The following is a 19,132-nucleotide window of genomic DNA, read 5'->3' on the forward strand; positions in this document are numbered from 1 at the left end:
GTCACCAATATTTTGAGTCAAAACAGTATTACTTTCCCCCCAATAAGTTGATTATATTCAAACACTAAATTATACTATTATCGCATTAAATAATTAATATTAATATTAAATCTTATACTTATTAATTATGTAGTTCTTAACCTTCTTACTATTTTTCTTATCAAACTGGTCGAAGTATGACTATCCCTAATGTTACTAATCATTCAAAACAATTAAATCAGTTAGCAGTTCAGTCTAACAATCAATATCCCTTTCCTAAATAGATAAATTTATAGCTGTTATAGAGAGAAAAAAAGAATTCGCCTTAACACCAAACAAAAATCAGTAAATAGTAAAGAGGGAAAAAAGTTTAACAGAGTAATACCAAGGGAAAACCGAGAAGGAAGAGGGGAGGGCGATAAGAAGATGAATTTTTAGAGTCAAATTTAAGTCCACCGTTTCTGGGATTCTGTACTTTTCTTCAAACACACCGGAAGCAGGGAGGCAAAAAGTGCTGAATAATAGCTGCCAGCAATCAGTCTCTTCCAAAACTTCCAAATTATTATTATTATTATTATTTGTAAATGCTTCTAAGTTCAATATCTTAATTTCCTTCACTTACAGCCTTCACCTCAGTTAGTCTAGAATAGAATGAAGTTCTCTTCAGAATCAGTTACAGGTCTATTGAGCAAATAGTGTCTGCTATTTTGTTGCAATGACTTCGGAGATTCAATGTATCTGGTATGGCGCCGCGTTTCCCTTTCTTCACCAGCCTCACTCCTCTTCGGGTTTTTAACCTAGGAAGTCTATCAATATAACAGTCTACTCAAGAATTCAAAATTCTCCACCGCTTTCCGATTCTTTCCAACAATTTCTTCTTAACTTTGTAGTCTTCTCCTTTCAGTCACTATAATCCACACTTTCACTTCCGTCTAACGAGCCTTTCCACCCACGCTGTTCAAACTTTTGCTTTTTTTTAGCCGCTTTTCTTTCAGGCTTCCGACAGATATTAGCACAAAAAATCACTTGCCAATCTCACTCTCCATTAAGCTCTTCCTGCCACCTCTTTCTCCACCAATCTTACGAACTGTCACTTACTCGCTTTTCACATCGGAGGCAGTCCGGACTTTGGAGCCGCCATTGACAGGTGGCTGGCTCTTGCACGCTGGGCTCTGGAGGTCTTCTCTTCGCTGCCAGGGGGTTGCCTTCCCCCACACTGCAACTCGAGTTTCCCCCACACCGACACGAATCTCTCCGGGATTCGGGTATCCTCTAGGGATCACACCAAGCGCAAGAAGAGATAAGCTGAAACCGCAGACAGGCTTCTGCACCTCTACACGCCCTTATCTTGCCACCGGAACCGCGCCTGTTTCAGTTTCAAGACAGCCTAATTAGCACAAGCAGCTGATTGTTGGTTGGAACAGCCTCCCGACGATCAGCCATTTCAGGCTGCAAGGATTGCCATAGCCTATTGCCGCCTCCGTGCACTCCATTTTCAGCTTCCGCACCCCATTTTCAGCATCTGTGTGCCCTATTTTTCCGCCCATTCTGATCCCCGTTGCCTGGAACGGCCTAAAATAGGGTGGATGGAGGGTGAAAAGAGATGCAGAGGCTGAAAATGGGGTGCGCGACGGCAATCCCAGCAGCCTGAAACAGCAGAGTCAGGAGGCCGATCCAACCGACAATCAGCTGCTTGTGCTAATCAGGATGTGCTGAAGCTGAAATAGGCTGTTTGCTGTTTGATGCAAGGAGACAAATTGCTGGGACAAATTCCTACAAGCAAACTCTATAGAAAAGACAGTAGGAAGTTGCAGTCACATGAAGTCCTCACTTAAAAATAGCAACCAGGACTATTGAAACTGCCATCGCAAAGCAACAGTTACATGACATTGCACTTTACCACTGTGTTGTTTAGCAACAGAATTCCCAGTCCCAAGGGCTATTGTAATCTGAGGACTACCACCTGTACACATTTTTACACGCATGCACACATTTTAAATTAGCTGCAAGATACTGTTGATAACAATGTACCTACCAAAAAGGGAGGTGAAAAGGGCCCCAGTCCCAGATGCCAACATCTGCTGCAGAGGAGTGATGCCCACCAGCTTCACAGATGAATTTTCAGACATTGTGCTGCTCACCTATAGAAAATACAAGATTATATTGCACTCGTGTCAGAAGCATCAAGGAACTTCTGAGATGAAAGTATTAGCCAGTGACATCACCACTGCCTGTGGGACATCCAGTTGGGGGCCCTTTCATGTCCTTGGCAGGAATTGGAGTGAAGGATGGGAGCTCAACCCGCCTCACTGTAGCGCTCCACTTCAGTCTTGAATGCAGGCTTACTAACCTCCAACCCAGCAGCCTAACCACATGTGCCATCATGCTCCTATAGAATACAACATTAGTGCTTTATATTCTTAATGACAATGCTACTTAAATTTGTCATAAAACAATACTTGCACCAGCATTTTCTATCAATAAAAACAAAATCAATTTTGGTGTGTGGGATGGTGCCTACAGAAGGGAAGGTTGTCTGATGGACTACAGTTAACAGTTTCCAGTATATTGAGTATATTTCAATATATGAGTATATTTCAGGAGTGTCAGACTCAAGGCCTATGGGCTGGATGTGGTCCTGTGGGGTGCTTAGATCCAGCTAATGGGGCTGGCCTGGAAATAGCAAAGGATTGGCCATAGCACCTCTGCTAGCAAAAATAGGGTGCAGGGACTGCAGGAGGCCCCATGTACCCCTCCTGCAGCACTCTGCCAGCCAAAATGGGATGTGGGGGGTGCAGCCCCCCCGCACCTCATTTTGGCTGGCAGGGTGCTGGAGGCCATCCAAGACAAAAATGGGGTGAATGGGGACTACCCACTGTCCCCCATGACCTATTTTGGTCAAGCTGTTGCCCAGACTGAAAATGGGCTGTGAAGGCTGCCTAGGCCGTCCCGTTTTGGCTGGCAAGCTACTATAGGAGTCTGTTTGTCCTGTCTCCTCCCCCTCCCACTGGCCCTCCAAAAAATGCAGTTTGACACCCCTGCTATATTTCAAAGGGGGGGGGGGCAAGACAAGAGAGAACACAACCTAGAACTAAATTGTAGACTGAGCATTAGGATAGCCATTCCTAGAAATCTCTCAAAGGAACAGCATAGTCTGGCAAGATTCTGTCTATTGAATATAAGCAAATAAAGAACACTTTGGCTGAAGTATTCTACCGTGTTTCCCGAAAATAAGACTCAATCTTATTTTCTTTTGGGCCCCAAAATAAGCACTTGGAGATCTTTTTTTTTAATCTCAACACCTGGCCTGGCCGGGTGCTCCCCTCCCCACACACATAGGAGGCAGTGACCAGGTGGAGGCCGACTGCTGCAGGAGGTAGATGTTGGCAGGCACCCAAAGGGCATCAGTCTACGTGCCTCAAATCAGCTGCAGACAGCTTTGGAGAGCAGGGCTGGTGCTGCTGCCATGAGGTGGGGTGACAAAGCAAGAGAACAATCTGATCCAATGTGTGTGTGTGAGAGAGAGGGGGGGGAGAGAGGGAGACACATATACACGCACTGCCACCAGTCCTGGTATAACTCTCTGAGATTGGATCAGATTGCTCTCTTTCTCTCTCTCCCTCCCTATTTCTCTGTCTCACATACACAGAGATTGGATCGGATCACTCTCTTGCTCACTCGCTCTCGCTGCAGCGGTGGTGCTTCAGTAACTGGCCAGCAGGGCGCTTCTCACTCAGCCACTTTCCCTCTTTCTTCTCCTTGCTCCTCCTCCTCCTCCTCCAGACAACAGCTGTGCTTTTTGTCTGTCCATGGCAGTGTAGCCCCCGGGATCAGTGGCAGGGCTTGAGGAATGGTCAATCCCTGTTCAGGGTGCGGCGAAGGCAATCGCCACCAGACCAGCCTGGTGGAGGTGGAATGGTAAACTGAGTGGTGCTGAAAGCAGCTGAAGGGGTTGAAATAGTTCAGACCTTCCAACTTTGCGAGATCTTTTTTGTGTGTGAGAAATTGAAAGGTCTGAACTATTTTTTTAACCGAGTCCCACAGACTATTGTTGCCCTGCACACAGGCAGTGGAGAACGGAGGTGGAAAACAGGTTAGTGAAGGGATGTGTGGCTGTCCTGGCTGGGGGAGGGGTGAAGGTGGCTTGGCTTAAGGGCCTTCAGGTAAGCTGATATGCGGCATGTAGGGCAGCTTCCTACCCCCTGCCTTAATTCATCGTCCACCCTCACCCCATTTCGTTCCTCCAAATTCTTTGCCACTTCTCCTTGCCACCATAACAGAGAAGGAAGCTGAGCAATGCACTGGTGCAGTGGCCACAAAGCGCCCCCACTGGCTTACCCGAGTACCCTGCAACTGGGCCATCAACATCTGGACAACTGCTTCATCTTGTGGCAGCTCCAAGTGCCCTGTCCAGGACCCCATGTGCATCACTCAGCCTCCTGCTCCATTGTGGCAGCAAGGAGAAGCAGGCCAATGGCCACACGGGGTCCTGGATGGTGTTTCTGGATCTGCCGCTGCAAGACGAGTTGTCAGGAAGAAGAACGCCTGGCTGAAGAGCCTTCAGGTAAGTCAGTGTGGAGAGCATGGGCAGCTCCGCATCCCACCGCCTCATTGCATCCTCCACGCCCCACAGCTTGATTTTTATGGCTGCGCCTCACCCCAACTCGTACAACCAGATGGTGGGAAGGGATTAACTAGGTCTTATTTTGGGGCTAGGGCTTATTTTAGGTGCAGGCATTAAAATTGGGCTAGGGTTTGTTTTTGGGGTGAGTTGTATTTTCAGGAAAGCACCATACACTGTTCTTGGCTTGATGTGATATTCGGAGATACAAGTATCTAAGCCTTGGGATGCATATATTTAAGCCGCTGACATTCAGAAAATCCTTACATTACCATATGAAGCAGATATGACCAATGTTGAGGATTCAAGATTGCCATTCCACCTTCTGAGTGGCCTTAGGAAGCTATGTAGCAATTTTGCAGGTGCCTATGCATAGGGATGGGAACCATCTGAAATTCTGAAAAGCATAGCTGAAATCATGGTGCTAAAATTTAACCCTTTTGCTGTCATAAGGTAGAGATGCAATATCAGGGTCTGGGGACATGTAGAGTTTGTAAGGTTCCCACCTCTGATGATAATGAAAACAATTTATAAGAGAACAAAGAAGCAAAAACAAGAAAACAATTTATTAAATGATGTTCCACAACCTGAGAAAAAGTTAAAGTCATTTTGAAAGCTGAAGATTTTACCGCCAAAAGGAAAACCAGGGCCTGCAATGAATGTGGGTCTCACTTTAAAGAGTTATAGGCAACTATAGTAAAACAAGTATTGTATCCTACTGTTTACATCCATTTTGTTCTGAACAATGTCAAAGCAATTTGGTCCACATTTATTCAGAAGCAATGTAAGAAATTTATTCAGAAGCAATGTAACTTAAATCTACAAGGTCTTGCTTCAAAATTAAATGGGGGTTGTAGCCATGATTTTCAAAAATATATTTTGCTTTATGTTATGAAAATGACATTAATATTACAGTGTAGGTATTTACTGAGGAGTCCTTGGTGTTTTCTAAGCTTGGTTGTTTTCTTGCAGATATTTCATTACCCAAACTAAGTAACATCATCAGTGTCAGTCAGACTAGTCTGGGGAATGAAATGTCAGGAAGAAAACAACCAAGCTCAGAGAAAACAAAGGACCCCCTCATTTCAACCCCAAATATTGTGCTTTATTGAAAATTATTTACTTTATGCAAGAGTAATACAAATTAATTCAGAAAATATTGGTGCATCCCTTTGCACAAAAGCTTTAGATTTCAGTGCAGACTTGCAGCAATCCTGCCCAGGAAGTATTCTTTTGCATTCATTCCTAGTTGACGTGACTATTATCTGCACAGATACAGAAATGGGAGAGGCCTCCCTTCTGAGGCATTTAGTCTCTCAGAAGATGGCATAATGATGCCAGCTTAACAACGATAAGCAGCAGCGTCTGGACAACTTGCAGAAAGCACAGGCTAAAAGTGTAATACGTTCCCTCACTTTGTTTTAAATAGAGCTGCTCAGTTTGCCTAACTTCAAACAATAATACTATTAGCTTATTTGGAACATCTGGTATTTTTATTCTGAATAAAAATAGCTCTATTGCAGCATAAGGCATTAAATATCAGAAGTATGCATCAGGTGTCTATGGCTAAAAATATAAATAGGAGAGCTAGGCATGCTTAACAGTAATTCCATATAATAAGCATGAAAGCCATTTCACTAACACAGCCTGCAGTCCTTAAGATAATAGATTCTTCCATCTTTAAAGCCATTAAAACTAAGAAGTCAGCCAGCATGGGGCAGGACACTGAATTTTGAAAAGAAAGAGATCCAGCCACTAATTCCCACTGGTAATTGCAAGACTGCATTTACACTTGGTTCTTGTGTTTATTTCTGATAGTGGCAAGGTCATTGCACCTTTGCTTTGTTTTCCTTGACTGCCTTCCTCAGTTTTTTGACTTTACAATCCTTATCTATTGAAATTCTAACATAATGACTCTTTAAAACAGATTTTGCAACAGCATGAATAATTTGGCACTTACAATACTTGTTTTTTCTCTCTTTTTGCTAGCCTTAGTACTACTGTAATTTGAATTTTACCACCATATTCACCCATGCTATGGCAGTGCATGGGATAACTGCTTCAGCCTCACTTACTGCTTTGGCATGAATCCTTTTCTTTGCTATCTGACATGATACACATGATATACACATGGTACTTACATGTATATACACTTGTTTTCTTAAGTTTTCGGGTACTTACATGTATGGTATTCAGCTTTGTTCAGGTATTTTCCCGCGTCATTATAGTTGTGCTTTTAAAGTTGTAGCAACGTTTGGCAGAATCTCATCTGCCATACAGAAGCCTGATGATGGCAGATGAGATTCTGCCGAAACGTTGCTACAACTTTAAAAGCACAACTATAATGACGTGAAAATCCCAACAAAGCTGAATACCATACATACATCATACATACATACATGTAGTGTTATGCAAAAAAACATCAACAGCATACTATTAAACCAGTTCTCCATCCATAAAAAAACAGTAATTCCATGTTCAGTGCAGGTAGTCCTCAATTTATGACTGGTTGCTTAATGACCATTCAAATTTGATGGACTCAAAAAAAGTTACTTACAACCAATCCTCAAACTTATGACTGGTCATCAAGACCAGTCACATTTCAAGAGCTTGGTAACCGGTTTCCATCTTGATTCTCCTCAGATGTTAAGACTTCAAGCCTCACTGGTCCCTATCAGTTTCAGTTAGCTGTATGTTTGTGCCGAACCTTTAACAGAATCCCATTGAGATTAAAGTGGCATCAAGTGGTACAATTCCAACATTGCTTGCTACCCATTTCTATTCCCTACATCTAAGAAGAGGAACAAGAGGCACACGGCTTTGATATGTTTTCAGTGAAGTCCATCAACAAAATCATGTCAAAACTCAACCTATATTAATCCTATGTGAAGTTATAAAGTTTATTGCTATAATCCAATAACAATAATCTATAACAGGCCTTCACAACAATGGCCCATGAAGCAGCAGTTTGTCCCATCAGCTGCTTTGAATCCACTGCCACCAAATCCTGCCTTTAGGAAGCATTTATTCATAGCTTTTTTCCACTTTGAAGGACACACTGCTAAGAGTTTCCAAGTTCCATTGCTGCTGCTACAACCAAGCCACTACCGGTAGCTACCAAACAGCTGATCAGCACACCAGCTACTCCTCTATGATTATTTCTAAGGTATCAATGGGCTTTCCTAAGTTGTGCATGCTTGGTCTACAACATAGGTGTCAAATACTCCCATACTACCATCTCTTACAATACTAGACAACACAGTATCAATAGTAGAGACCTTCAAATTTCTAGGTTCTACCACATGACTTAAAATGGACACCTAACATAAAAAAAACCACAACAAAAAATGTTCTTTCTGCGCCAACTCAGAAAGCTCAAACTGCCCAAGGAGCTTCTGATACAGTTCTACAGAGGAATTTTTGAGCGTCATCTGCACCTCTATAACTGCCTGGTTGGTTCTGCAATCCAATAGGACAGACACAGACTTCAGAGGGCAATTAGAACTGCAGAAAAAACAATTACTACGAACTTGCTTTCCATTGAGGACCTGTATACTGCACGAGTCAAAAAGAGGGCTGTGAAAATATTTAGACCCCTCACATCCCAGACGTAAACTGTTTCAACTCCTACTCTCAAAACGATGCTATAGAGCATTGCACACCAGAACTAGACACAAGTTTTTTCCCAAACGCCATCACTCTTGCTAAACTAATAATTCCTTCAACGCTGTCCAACTATTTACTAAGTCTGCACTACTATTACTATTAATCTTCTCATCACTCCTTATCACCCATCCTCTCCCACTTGTGCTTCTATGACTCTAACTTTGTTGCTTGTTCATATTGACTGTTTCCTAGTATGATTTGATTGCTTATTGTACCCTATGACTATCATTAAGTGTTGTACCTTATGATTGACTCTTGACGAATGTATCTTTTCTTTTATTACAACCAGAGCATTTGCACCAAGGCAAATTCCTTGTGTGCCCAATCTGACTTGGCCAATAAAAGAATTCTAATTCTAATTCTAATTAAAAAATGCTGCATTATGTTGCTGTCATGTGGCATTTCACAACATTTTTCCCATTTGCAGAGCTGGGTTGGGCGTGGCCTGTGCGTGACACATCAGGCCAGTTTGACACCCCTGATCTACAATATAGATTTCCAAGTATTATTTTAACCTTTTGGTCATGTTCGAATTTTGGTGATTTTATAGGCAGGTGCTCTCCATGTTACCCTCTCAAGTATAGCTTCTTTCAATTGTTGGATGTTTAGCTTTGGATTTCCAAGTATAAAATACTAATTTCTGGTGCTTCAGTATACAAAGCTTTCATGTTTCTTAATTTAGTATATACTATAGAACCCAAACCCCATAGCTTTGATAAACAAATATAATTTAACATAAATCAAGTTTGTGCAAATAGAAATAGCTTCATTGAGAAGTACAGGTTGGGGTGATTGTCACACAACTGACTTAGATAGCTTTAACTTTCATCATTCAATCTTTCTTCATATCTAAATCTCCTTCTGCCGCAATCTGCTAACAAAGAAAACAAAAAACAAAATTCCTGCTTTTTATTGACTACAAACAGAGGCTGGTTAAGTGGTTTTCAGCAGAGGAATGATAACAGCTTGCAGACTTCAAATCGGGGTGGATAAAAACTCTTTAAAAAATAAAATAAAATAAATGATTTTTTTGATTAAATCAGATTATTTTAATCGAATTTATTTTAATAAATGCTTTTGGAGTAAAAATCTATCTAAAGATAGTTTTCTATTTAAGATACATTAATAATTTAGTTTATTCAGCATGAAAGGGAGCTTAGTTATGTAGCAAGAGGCTATATATTCTGAAATATTTACATTTTTGGTAAACTCATTCAGTGAATCCAAACTTAGAAAGCTGAGATAGCATGCACTCTAAATAGGAAACCTTCATTTTGTTTACAAATAATAATATTAAAGATTCTAACTACTAGCAAGAATGAGTCCTTACATTTGTAGAGCACCAGTCATTTCAGATCCATCATGACAGCGCCTGTTAGTGGGCATCCACTCACCTGCTGTCCGCCATGTCCCTCACCTTGTTGTGTCACTGCCACATCACCAGCCACACCATTGAAGAGAATGGGACTGTTGACAGAGACTTCCGGTTTGAAGGGCTTCGGCGACAGACAGAAATCCGTGATTGTGCGTGGTTTCTGTCTGGGCTCGCCGCTGGAGCGCCCCGAGCCGGCTGGTTTCGGAGCTAAGCCACCCCGTAGAGGTGGTGAAGAGGGGGGAGACCGCCAGCAGGGTTGAGGAGAGCCGCATCTCTCCTCCTCAGCTGGCCATTACTCCCTTTCCCAAAGGCGGTTGCAGCGGTGGCCAGAATGGCCATCACAAAGGAGAACTCGACCGGAAAAGAATGTGCAGGAGGAAGATAAGAAGTGAAAGTTTTGGCTGACCGGGTTAAATTTTAAAAGCAACTAAGGTACCCTGGAATTTAAACTTACAAAAAATAACATCGCGCCCAAAGAAGAGTCAGAAGCAGCGAAGGAAAGTGAAAAGGTTTGGCTTTTTTTCTTCTTCTCTCTCCTTCCCTATACTGACAACTAAGAGACTTAAATAAGAAATCGGAAAAATCCGCTTTGACATCAATAGGTAATTAAGCTGAAAATAAAACAAAATGCCAAAGGGATAATAAAAATTTCTGAACATTAAAAATTTTCTTTTTCATAAGCAGGAAGGGAGAGAAAAAGAATAAGGGCAGGATCTGGAAGAGGGAGGAGACTGCCTGGAATTAAAAAGAATCTACAGTAAAACTTCAACAAGACTTCTAAAAGATACATTTTAACTGAAACTTTGCAACTAAATAGTAACCCCAGGAAGAGAAAGTGAAAAAAAAAAGAGCAAAAAAGAAACAGCTTGCATGTATTTGGATTATTTGGTGATCTTTGGATTCTTGGTTATTATATTTGAATGACTAAAATCAATCAGGTGGTTGTTTAAAAATTTATACAATGGCACCACTTCTGGATGAATTGAAAATGGAACTTAAAAAGTACAAAGAAGATGCACAAGAAGGGAAGGGTTCTTTTGGTTTCGTTTTTCAATTCTTAGAAATGGAGATTTGGAACTATGAGAAACAACAAACGACTGTAAAATAAGAAGACTGGGACAAAGAAGAAGCCATCTTTAATGAACAAGCAATTTTATGTGGGGAAGAAAAAGGAAAGGGGGGAAAGAAAATGGAGAATTTAAGACTTAAAAACAACCACAGAAAAGAAAAATAATTCAAAAAATAAGTATAATACTGGAAAGCAACAGAAAAGGGGAATACAGAAGAGATAAATAGAGGTAGAAAGACAAGGGGTAAAAGGGGAGAGAGAAGAAGAGAGGGAAGAAGGAAAGGAAAAGAAGTTACAAAGGACCGGGGCAAGATATAGAGAAACAGGACCTATTTAGAGATAATGGGTGAAAATCTAACTGAAAAAGGGATTCTGTAAAGGTACATAAGATTGTATTGTTATAATAGAAATAACTTTAGAAAATTGGAAACAACGTATGATTAAAATGAGGGATAAAATAGTTAGTGTAATTTAGTGAAATGTTTGTGAATAAAATAAGTGAAATAAAATAAATGAGAAAATTGAATTAGGAAGGAACGGGAACATTTTAATTAGTTAATGTTTTATAAAATATAAGTGAGGGGGGGGAGAATTAACTATGGAAAGCTTATAATTGTTCCCATAGAAGTATGATATTTAATTGAAAAGTAATGTTAAAGATGTTAAGACTTTAATGAATATTAATATTAATGATAGAATTGAATTGGAATGAAATGTTGTTTTAATTATATACATTTATAATTTTTTCTTTAAGAATACAGTGTGTATTTTAAGAATGTACCAAGCAGAATCCGAATGGAAGTTATGTATTATATTGAATGTTACAACTTTAGGGAAAAGATATAAAGGCGTCATACTCCAATCAGTAACTACAGGAGAAATTTTGTTTAATGAGAAAAGATAATAGATAATTGAAACAGAACAGACAAAAAATATAAATACAATGATTTGAATTGAGATGAGATAATTAAAATAAAATTGAGAAAATTAAAAGAGGGGAGAAGCTATGCAGAAAATGTAAAATAGTAATAAGATATGGAATAGAATATAAAGAATATATAGAATATATATGAGCATGAACCTGAATTTGTGTCTGTACGAAGAAATATAACCCCGGATTACGCTACTTTCAAAAAAGATGTTTTATTTGTATTTTTTTTCTCTTTGTGAAAACTCAAATAAAATTTACAAAAAAAAAAAAAAAGAGAATGGGGCTGTTGATGAGTCAATAGTGGGTCAAAGGAGCTGCTGCGGGACAGAGATGACAGTTGCTCTTTAAAAATTATGATTTAAATTGAGTTGATTTAAATCAAGCCTTTATAGTAGTGATTTAATTCGACTTGACTTAAATCAAATCCACCCTGCTTCAGATTAGGCAAAAAAAATACATTTTTGTGTGTGTGTATGTTATATATATTAAAACACTTATTGATATGTACCGTGTTTTCCCCAAAATATGACCTACCCTGAAAGTAAGCCCCCCCCCCTGATTTTTTGGGGTGGGCCAAATAGAAGCCTACCCCCAAAATAAGCCCTAGTGAAGTGGGTGGGCATGGCCAACCCAGGAGGCAGCACTTCCCTTCCTTGTTACTTTGGCTCCTTAACCCTGGCCCGCAGATCAGCTGATCCTGTGAGGGCTGGGAGTTGTGTCTCTCCAGGTGCCTGGAGATGTTCCCCACCTCTACCCAGCTGCTGCTGCTTGAGAAAAGGATGAAAGGGCAGGCAATTCTGAACGATTGTGGGATGTGTGTGCTTACAGTAGAATCAAAGTACAGCCTGTTACTTTCAAGCAATCAAATGTCTGTATGCATATGTGTGTGTGTGAGTGAAAGAGAGAGAAAGAGAAAGAATGGAGGGGACTAACAAGAATTGCAGCAACGCTGTTTAAAAGGGTTTCCTCTCCACTGTTTCTTTCTCTTTGTCTCTGTCTTTCTCTCTGTCACACACAGACATTTGTAGAGAAGCAGCGGAGGGCAGGCAACCAGGTGAGGAGACTGACCCTCACCCGCCTCTAGCTCATTACCTGCTCAGGATGGTGCCCCGAGGCCCAGCACCTGGGTGGGCAACCTCCCACCTGGCCAATGCAACAAATGGGCACCCTTGTAGTGCCTCCTCTCCCACGTGAAGCAGCAGTCGGTGTGGGCTCCATCTGCGCGGCCATGAAGCAGGATCAACATGGCCGATTCTTGCCCGCAGTATTGGCGACCAGGATCAATTCAGTGCCACCACCAGCCGAGGTCAGCAGGCCACATACAGTGAGCTGAAGGCACCGCGCACATGTAGCCACCACCTGGGAGAAGAGTGTGCCGGAGCCCAAATGTTGAGCCTCGCCAGCCTCGGAAACCAGGGATCTTTCAGGCACACTGGCCACGTAAAGGTAGCCCAAATCCCTGGGTTCTTTGCAACTCAACCGAGCCATGCAGTTGTCTGCCAAACCAAGCGGCGGGATGATGCCGGGACTGCTGAAAAGGCTCCCCCTCCCAAACCTTCAGTGTATCCCAGGATTGCAACGCTGAAGGCTCAGCAGGAACACAGGGAGGGGTTTTTTTCTGCCTGACGCTTTCTCAGACTGTGCTGAGCTTAAGAAAAGACTGAAGGCTTGTGGGAGAGAGCCTTTTTGCAATTGGCAGAAAAATTGCAAGGGGGATTTTCCTGCCTGTCCTCCTTTTCCTTCCTGTACTCCCGAAGCCCCCCCCCCACTTCTTGGTTTGGGGTGGAGGCTACGCGGCTCACTCGAGTTGCAAAAAAGGCTCCATCCTGAGCCTTCAACGTTGCAATCCTGGGATACCCCCAGCTCTGGGGCTTGCACAGCCCTGAAGGTGGGGAGGCCATCAGGGCAGCCCCGCACAGACCCTGCCTGCTTCTGCTTTGCCTTTGCCAGGGCAGCTGGTGCTAGAAGGCACTGCCTTCACTTGGGCAGTCCCAAGAATCATCCCGAAGCCCCCCTGCTGCTTGGTTTGGGGTAGACGGCTGCACGGCTCAGTTGCTGCAAACAACCCAGGGATATGGGCGGCCTTTATGTGGCCAGTATGCCTACAAGATCCTTGGTTTCCAAGACTGGTGAGGCTCAGCATTTGGGCTCTGGCGCACTCTTTTCCTCCCAGGTAGCAGCTGCACGTGCACAGCGCCTCCAGCTCAGCAAGTGTAGCCTGCTGATCTAAGCTGGTGGTGGTTCTGACCTGATTTTGGCCACCAATGCTGCGGGCAAGAACCAGCCATGCTGATCCCGCTTTATGGCCATGCAAATGGAGCCCGTACCGGCCGCTGCTTCACATGGGAGAGGAGGCACTATGAGGGAGCCCATTTGTCGTATTGGCCAGGTGGGGGTCACCCACGCAGATGCCTGGCCTTGGGTTGCCACTCTGAGCAGGTGCTGAGCTGGAGGCTGGGGAAGGTCAGACCCCTTACCTCGTTTCTGGCCCTCTGCTGTTTCTCAACAAGTGTGTGTCTGTGTGTGTGTTTGTGTGTGTGTGTGTGTGTGTAAGAGAGAGAGACAGAAAGAGAAATGGTGGAGAGGAAACCTTTTCAAACAGCATTGTCTACAAATTCTTGTAAGTTCCTTCTGTCATTTCTTTCTCTCTCACTCTGTCTCTCTCTCATACACATAGACATTTGATTGCTTGAAAGGGACAGGCTGCGCTTTGCTTCTACCATAAGGCTCCGCTCCAAGCCTTCAGCATATCCCAGGATTGCAATGCTGAAGGCTCGGCAGGAAAATGGACAGTGGAATTTTCCTGCCTGTCCTCCTTTTCTCAGTGTGCAGAGCTTACAAAAAGGAGGAAAGGCAGGAAAATCCCCCTACCCATTTTCCTGCCAATCGCCAAAAAGGCTCCCCCTCCAAGCCTTCAGTGTATCCCAGGATTGCAATGCTGAAGGCTCAGCAAGAAAATGCTGTTTAGAGAACATACAGCTCAGATCAGCTGTTTTGTGGAGGACCTTCAGGCTCTGAAAGAGGCACCGATCAGCTGTTTAGTGAGACACCCTAAGCGGGAGGAGCAGCTCACTGCCCCACCCTTCCCAGTACCGGAAAGAAATTGGGAAAAATATGACCTCCCCAAAATTAAGACGATCCAAAAAAATATAAGACCTGGTCTTATTTTGGGGAAAACATGGTATCATTGAATATGTGTGGCTGTTACAAACTACACTAAACTATGGACTGTTCAATCATATTTGAATAAACTACCACTGACTGGTCACACACCATGGTTTATAGCCATAATGACTGGATTTACTCAATGTGATAAAATCACAAATGATGGCTTAGCAGGATGGATAAAACCTGTTGCTAATAGAAACTGCTTGCAACAGGACCCCAAATATATGATTTTCTTTACTGGATAGTAAGATAAATTTATATGCTTAGATAAAAGCTTCAATTCAGTTGGTAAAATTTTTTTGAATCCAACATTGATCGATTACCAGTTTGTAAAAGGCGATAATGTAGAATTATATTACAATGTTACTCCCTGAGTAAGAATGTTTGTGTCACCTGTGCTCTAATTACCCTCTCCTCCCAGAAAAAAACATGAAAGAGTAGCTATGAGGGGAATGATAGAGGGCTTCTGATCAAAATCCTCAATATGCTGATCAAACTATAATTAAAACCAAAGTCAACAACTAATTTGGCATGACCTAGTGCTTTAATAGCTAAACTTGTTTTTACCTAGAATTCCAGATTGCACAAACAAGTAGAGAAAGGGGGAAAGGTAGTAGTTCATATTTGCTTTACTTTAAATAAAAAGTAAATATCACAAGATTATATCCGTTTATATCACAAGATTCCAAATTTCAGTCAGATTACTTGCAATAAGTTTCATGGACCTATCCAAAAAAATAAATAGTTAGGCTTGGAAGTTTGCAAACACATATCAACAAAGTTGTTTTAAAATGCAACTCGAGTTTGCTCCTTATATAGATTTTGGAATTCTCTCACTCTAAGTCCCTTCCAATCAGGCAATTACTCTTTTTCATGCAAGTTTCTCCAGAAAAAGTTGTTGTACTACTTTAGAGTCATCTCTACAATTCTTAAGAATTGCAGTAAAAACAAGCAATGTAGAAAAAAAAACTTGGAAATCATGTGTAATAAAAGGATAGGAATATATTATCAAAAACAATTAAACATTTACAGTATGGTCATGGTTGAATGTCTAATTGTGCAGACTGATCTCTCCCTTTTCCAATTACTGGCATCCTGGGTTCCGTTCCAACCAAAGCATATTTTTATGGTCCTGACCTCCAAATATCTCGTGATACCATCACATAAATATCACTGTCATCTTTAAGGTCATACATTTCATTCTTGACTATAGAAGCCCAATGAAGCATACACGAATTCAAACCATAAAGAAAGAATCTAGTCAGATGCTGTTCCCAATTCTAGGCACTTATATCTTAATGTTTACTTTAAGCCTCATATGCACATATTTCTTAGACTTGGATGATATACTGCTCCTCTTTTCCTTTGCATCACAACAGGTATGACAAATCTATTGTAAGTAATCATTTGCTTGCTAGTCTCCTCCAGAGTGGTTAGCCTACAACTTTTTTAATGAGTCCACCACATGTGGAGGGTATTGGTTCAGGAGGGTGTTTAATTATGATCTCTTCATGCTCATTAGTGTTTGGCCTTCATGCAAAGGATGCTGACTATTTTAAAGCAAAAATAATAGAATACCAGAATTGGAAGTGTCCTTTTAAGTTTTCTGGTCTAAACCCCTGCTCAAGCAGGAAACCCTATACCTGTGAGGCGAACCTATGCCACGCATGCCAAAAATGGCATGCAGAGCCATCTCTCTGGGCACGCCAGCCATTGCCCGTTGCTCTTCTGGGTTTCGGTGCGCATGCTGGTCTTTGCATGCACATTAGAAACTGGAAGATCAGGTGGCCCAATGCACATGCGTGCACCGGGAAGCTAAGCTTCCAGTTTCCGGAGCTCCTGTGCACATCAGGGAACTGCTCTTCTGGTTTCCGGGGCGCGCACACACTCCCATTTCTGTACTTGGTGCCAAAAAGGTTAGCTACCACTGCCCTATATCATATCACACAAAGAAAATCAAAAGAATGTTTAAAAGCCTGCAATGATTTTACTGGAGAAAAATCCACTTGAACGTCTATCCTATCCCTCAACAAAGTATCACATAAATATATTAACTGCCTTACAGGGAGAGCCAACCAACCTAGAAATTTATTGACAGTTAAAACAATTGATCAGTGAATTGGGTTTCTTTCACAAGTTGTAGTTGCTCCATCACTGAAGGTTTTTAAGAAGATACTGGACAACCATTTGTCAGAAATGGTATAGGGTCTCCTGATTTGAGCTGGAGGTTGGAGTAGCATACCTCCAAGATCATATGCTTATGTTTTCTGAACTTCAGCATCTACTTTTTCAAAGGTGAAAAATCCTTCAACCTTTCCTATTCTCTCAGGGGCCAGGGGTCCAAAACTGCCAAGGAGATTAATAAAAAACAATGCCCTTTTCATAATCTACCATCTATTATACTATAAAAATTCCCAATAATTCTCATAATTCCATACAAAATGCTGAGAACACCTTGAGAGGGCATTCAACTGGGGGAAATTGCTTTAGAAGGTAGACAAGATATAATTTAACTTTTTTAGAAGATATGAGACCTAAAGGGGCATCATATAATTTTCTTTTCTTTTTTTAAAAAGTATATAATGAAGGACAGACACGTGCCTTCCGCTTAACTTAAGCTATTGGTCAATGTTGCATCATACCATCTTGCATACGGGCTCAATAATGGCTCTTAATTGTAACGGTTCTATTAATTACTTCGAATTATTAGCAGCATATCCTGAATACCAGATGCTGGAGATGGACACTTGAAGGTAAGTTGTTACCTTTTATACCTCCCCTGAAGACTGCCCGAAAGCATTTATCTATCATTCTAGAAAACTGTGGTAATCCAACAGGGCTCTCCCTCCGTCCCCAGGAGAGGAGCACGGCAAGTATTGTACCCCAATAAACTACACACAGTGCCCGGCCGCCCACCCACCCCAGCCGTCCAATTTTCACATTCCTGTCCTGCCTCCCACTATCTCCGCTCAAGGCCCGGTGACAGGCTTCCTCACGCTCAAGGCCCTTGACCTGCCTGCGCCGCACCGCCCTCCCCCCCCCCCTCACCTCCTCACTCTAGCCATAAGCGCGCTTGCTACTTCTGCGCCCGACGCATCCATAAATGCATTCACGCGGCGAGGCGTCCGGATTCCCCGAGACCCACTCTCGCACGAGCTCGGTCACCCGAATGTCCGGGATTGGAGAAAGAGCGACGGCGTCATCGACAAGCGCGCGCGGCAGTCGGCAGCAAGCCGCGCAGCGCTTCCCGTGGCCGAGTTTGGGAAAGGCCTCCTGCCGCCTGCCGCTTCCTGATTGGTCAGGGGAAAGGCGGGCGCAGAGGGCCGAGAGCGCCAGTGAGGCTAATAACGCCTTTGCCTCCAGCGCGGGTGCGCGCGATTTTGGGGGGAAGGAAAGAGGGGGGGAGCTTGGGTCGGCATGGAAGAACTCGATTCGCGGGCATTGGTTGCAAGTCTTCTGGGGAGACGTTTGATTTCCTATGGCCGCTGATGAACTAGTCGGCGATCTAAACCAAAGATGGGTTCAGAACAAGCACTCCTTGAATGGGTCCTATTTGGGCCAATATTATGAAGATTATGATTGAATCTCTTCCAATCTTTTTAATCATGCTCTGTAGTCCATGTTAAGAAAAACTGGCGTTTGATAATTTCTTACTTATTCACTTATTAGATTTTTATCCCATCTTCATTTTTAAAACCCTAGTATTTATTCATTTTCAATCCCGCAAGCACTCTTGTGGAAATATTTTTGATTTAGAAAAAGCTGGTACATGAACCAATACATTTGGGGGGCGGAGTTGCCAGTCACAAGGGACCCATAAAAACCATGTTAATCTGGCTTCATTAAAACATTTTATTTTAGTTTAGTTTAGTTTAGTTTATTATCATTGCACCTCGTACAATGAAATCAAACACCACCTTCAGTGCACATCATGACCATGGAAATAAACACAAACACACATCCTTCACCCTCCACACATTGAACCGAAAACCCCTGACACCGCACCAATACTGCACTATATAGCAGAATTCAAAAGAGCTACTGCCCTGGGATAGAAGCTGTTTTTCAGCCTATTTGTCCTTGCTTTTATTATTCTGTACTGTCTGCTAGATGGTAATAGTTCAAAAAAAGGGTGCCCAGGATGAGATGAATCTTTGAGAATGTTTTGAATTTTCTTAAGGCAGTGGGAGTTATAAAGCTCTTCCAAAGAGGGGAGAGAGCAACCAATGATCTGGGCAATGACGATAACCCTCTGAAGTGCTTTCCTATCTGCTACTGTGCAATTGGCAAACAGAGGTGCAGTAAGTTAAAATACTCTCTATG

The 19,132-nt window shown here is 42.3% G+C and overlaps 1 protein-coding gene across 2 annotated transcripts in view; it reads right to left on the reverse strand.

The window, feature by feature from the left end:
* Positions 1-18,034, reverse strand: part of SLC25A39 (solute carrier family 25 member 39) — a 54,624-nt gene extending 36,590 nt beyond the window's left edge. For both annotated transcript variants that reach the window (XM_087946415.1, XM_087946414.1), the window contains exons 1-2: positions 17,858-18,034; positions 2,015-2,120 (exon numbers count right to left, since the gene is read on the reverse strand). In XM_087946415.1, coding sequence (XP_087802541.1) covers positions 2,015-2,108 — 94 coding nt within the window. In that variant the 5' untranslated portion in view covers positions 2,109-2,120; positions 17,858-18,034. The remainder of the gene's footprint in view (positions 1-2,014; positions 2,121-17,857) is intronic.
* Between the last annotated feature and the right edge of the window lie 1,098 nt (positions 18,035-19,132).

This window comes from Notechis scutatus, chromosome Z, assembly GCF_049901735.1.
Source record: "Notechis scutatus isolate UNSWTSFEM ecotype Mainland chromosome Z, rNotScu1.2, whole genome shotgun sequence".
NCBI classification, from domain to species: domain Eukaryota; kingdom Metazoa; phylum Chordata; class Lepidosauria; order Squamata; family Elapidae; genus Notechis; species Notechis scutatus.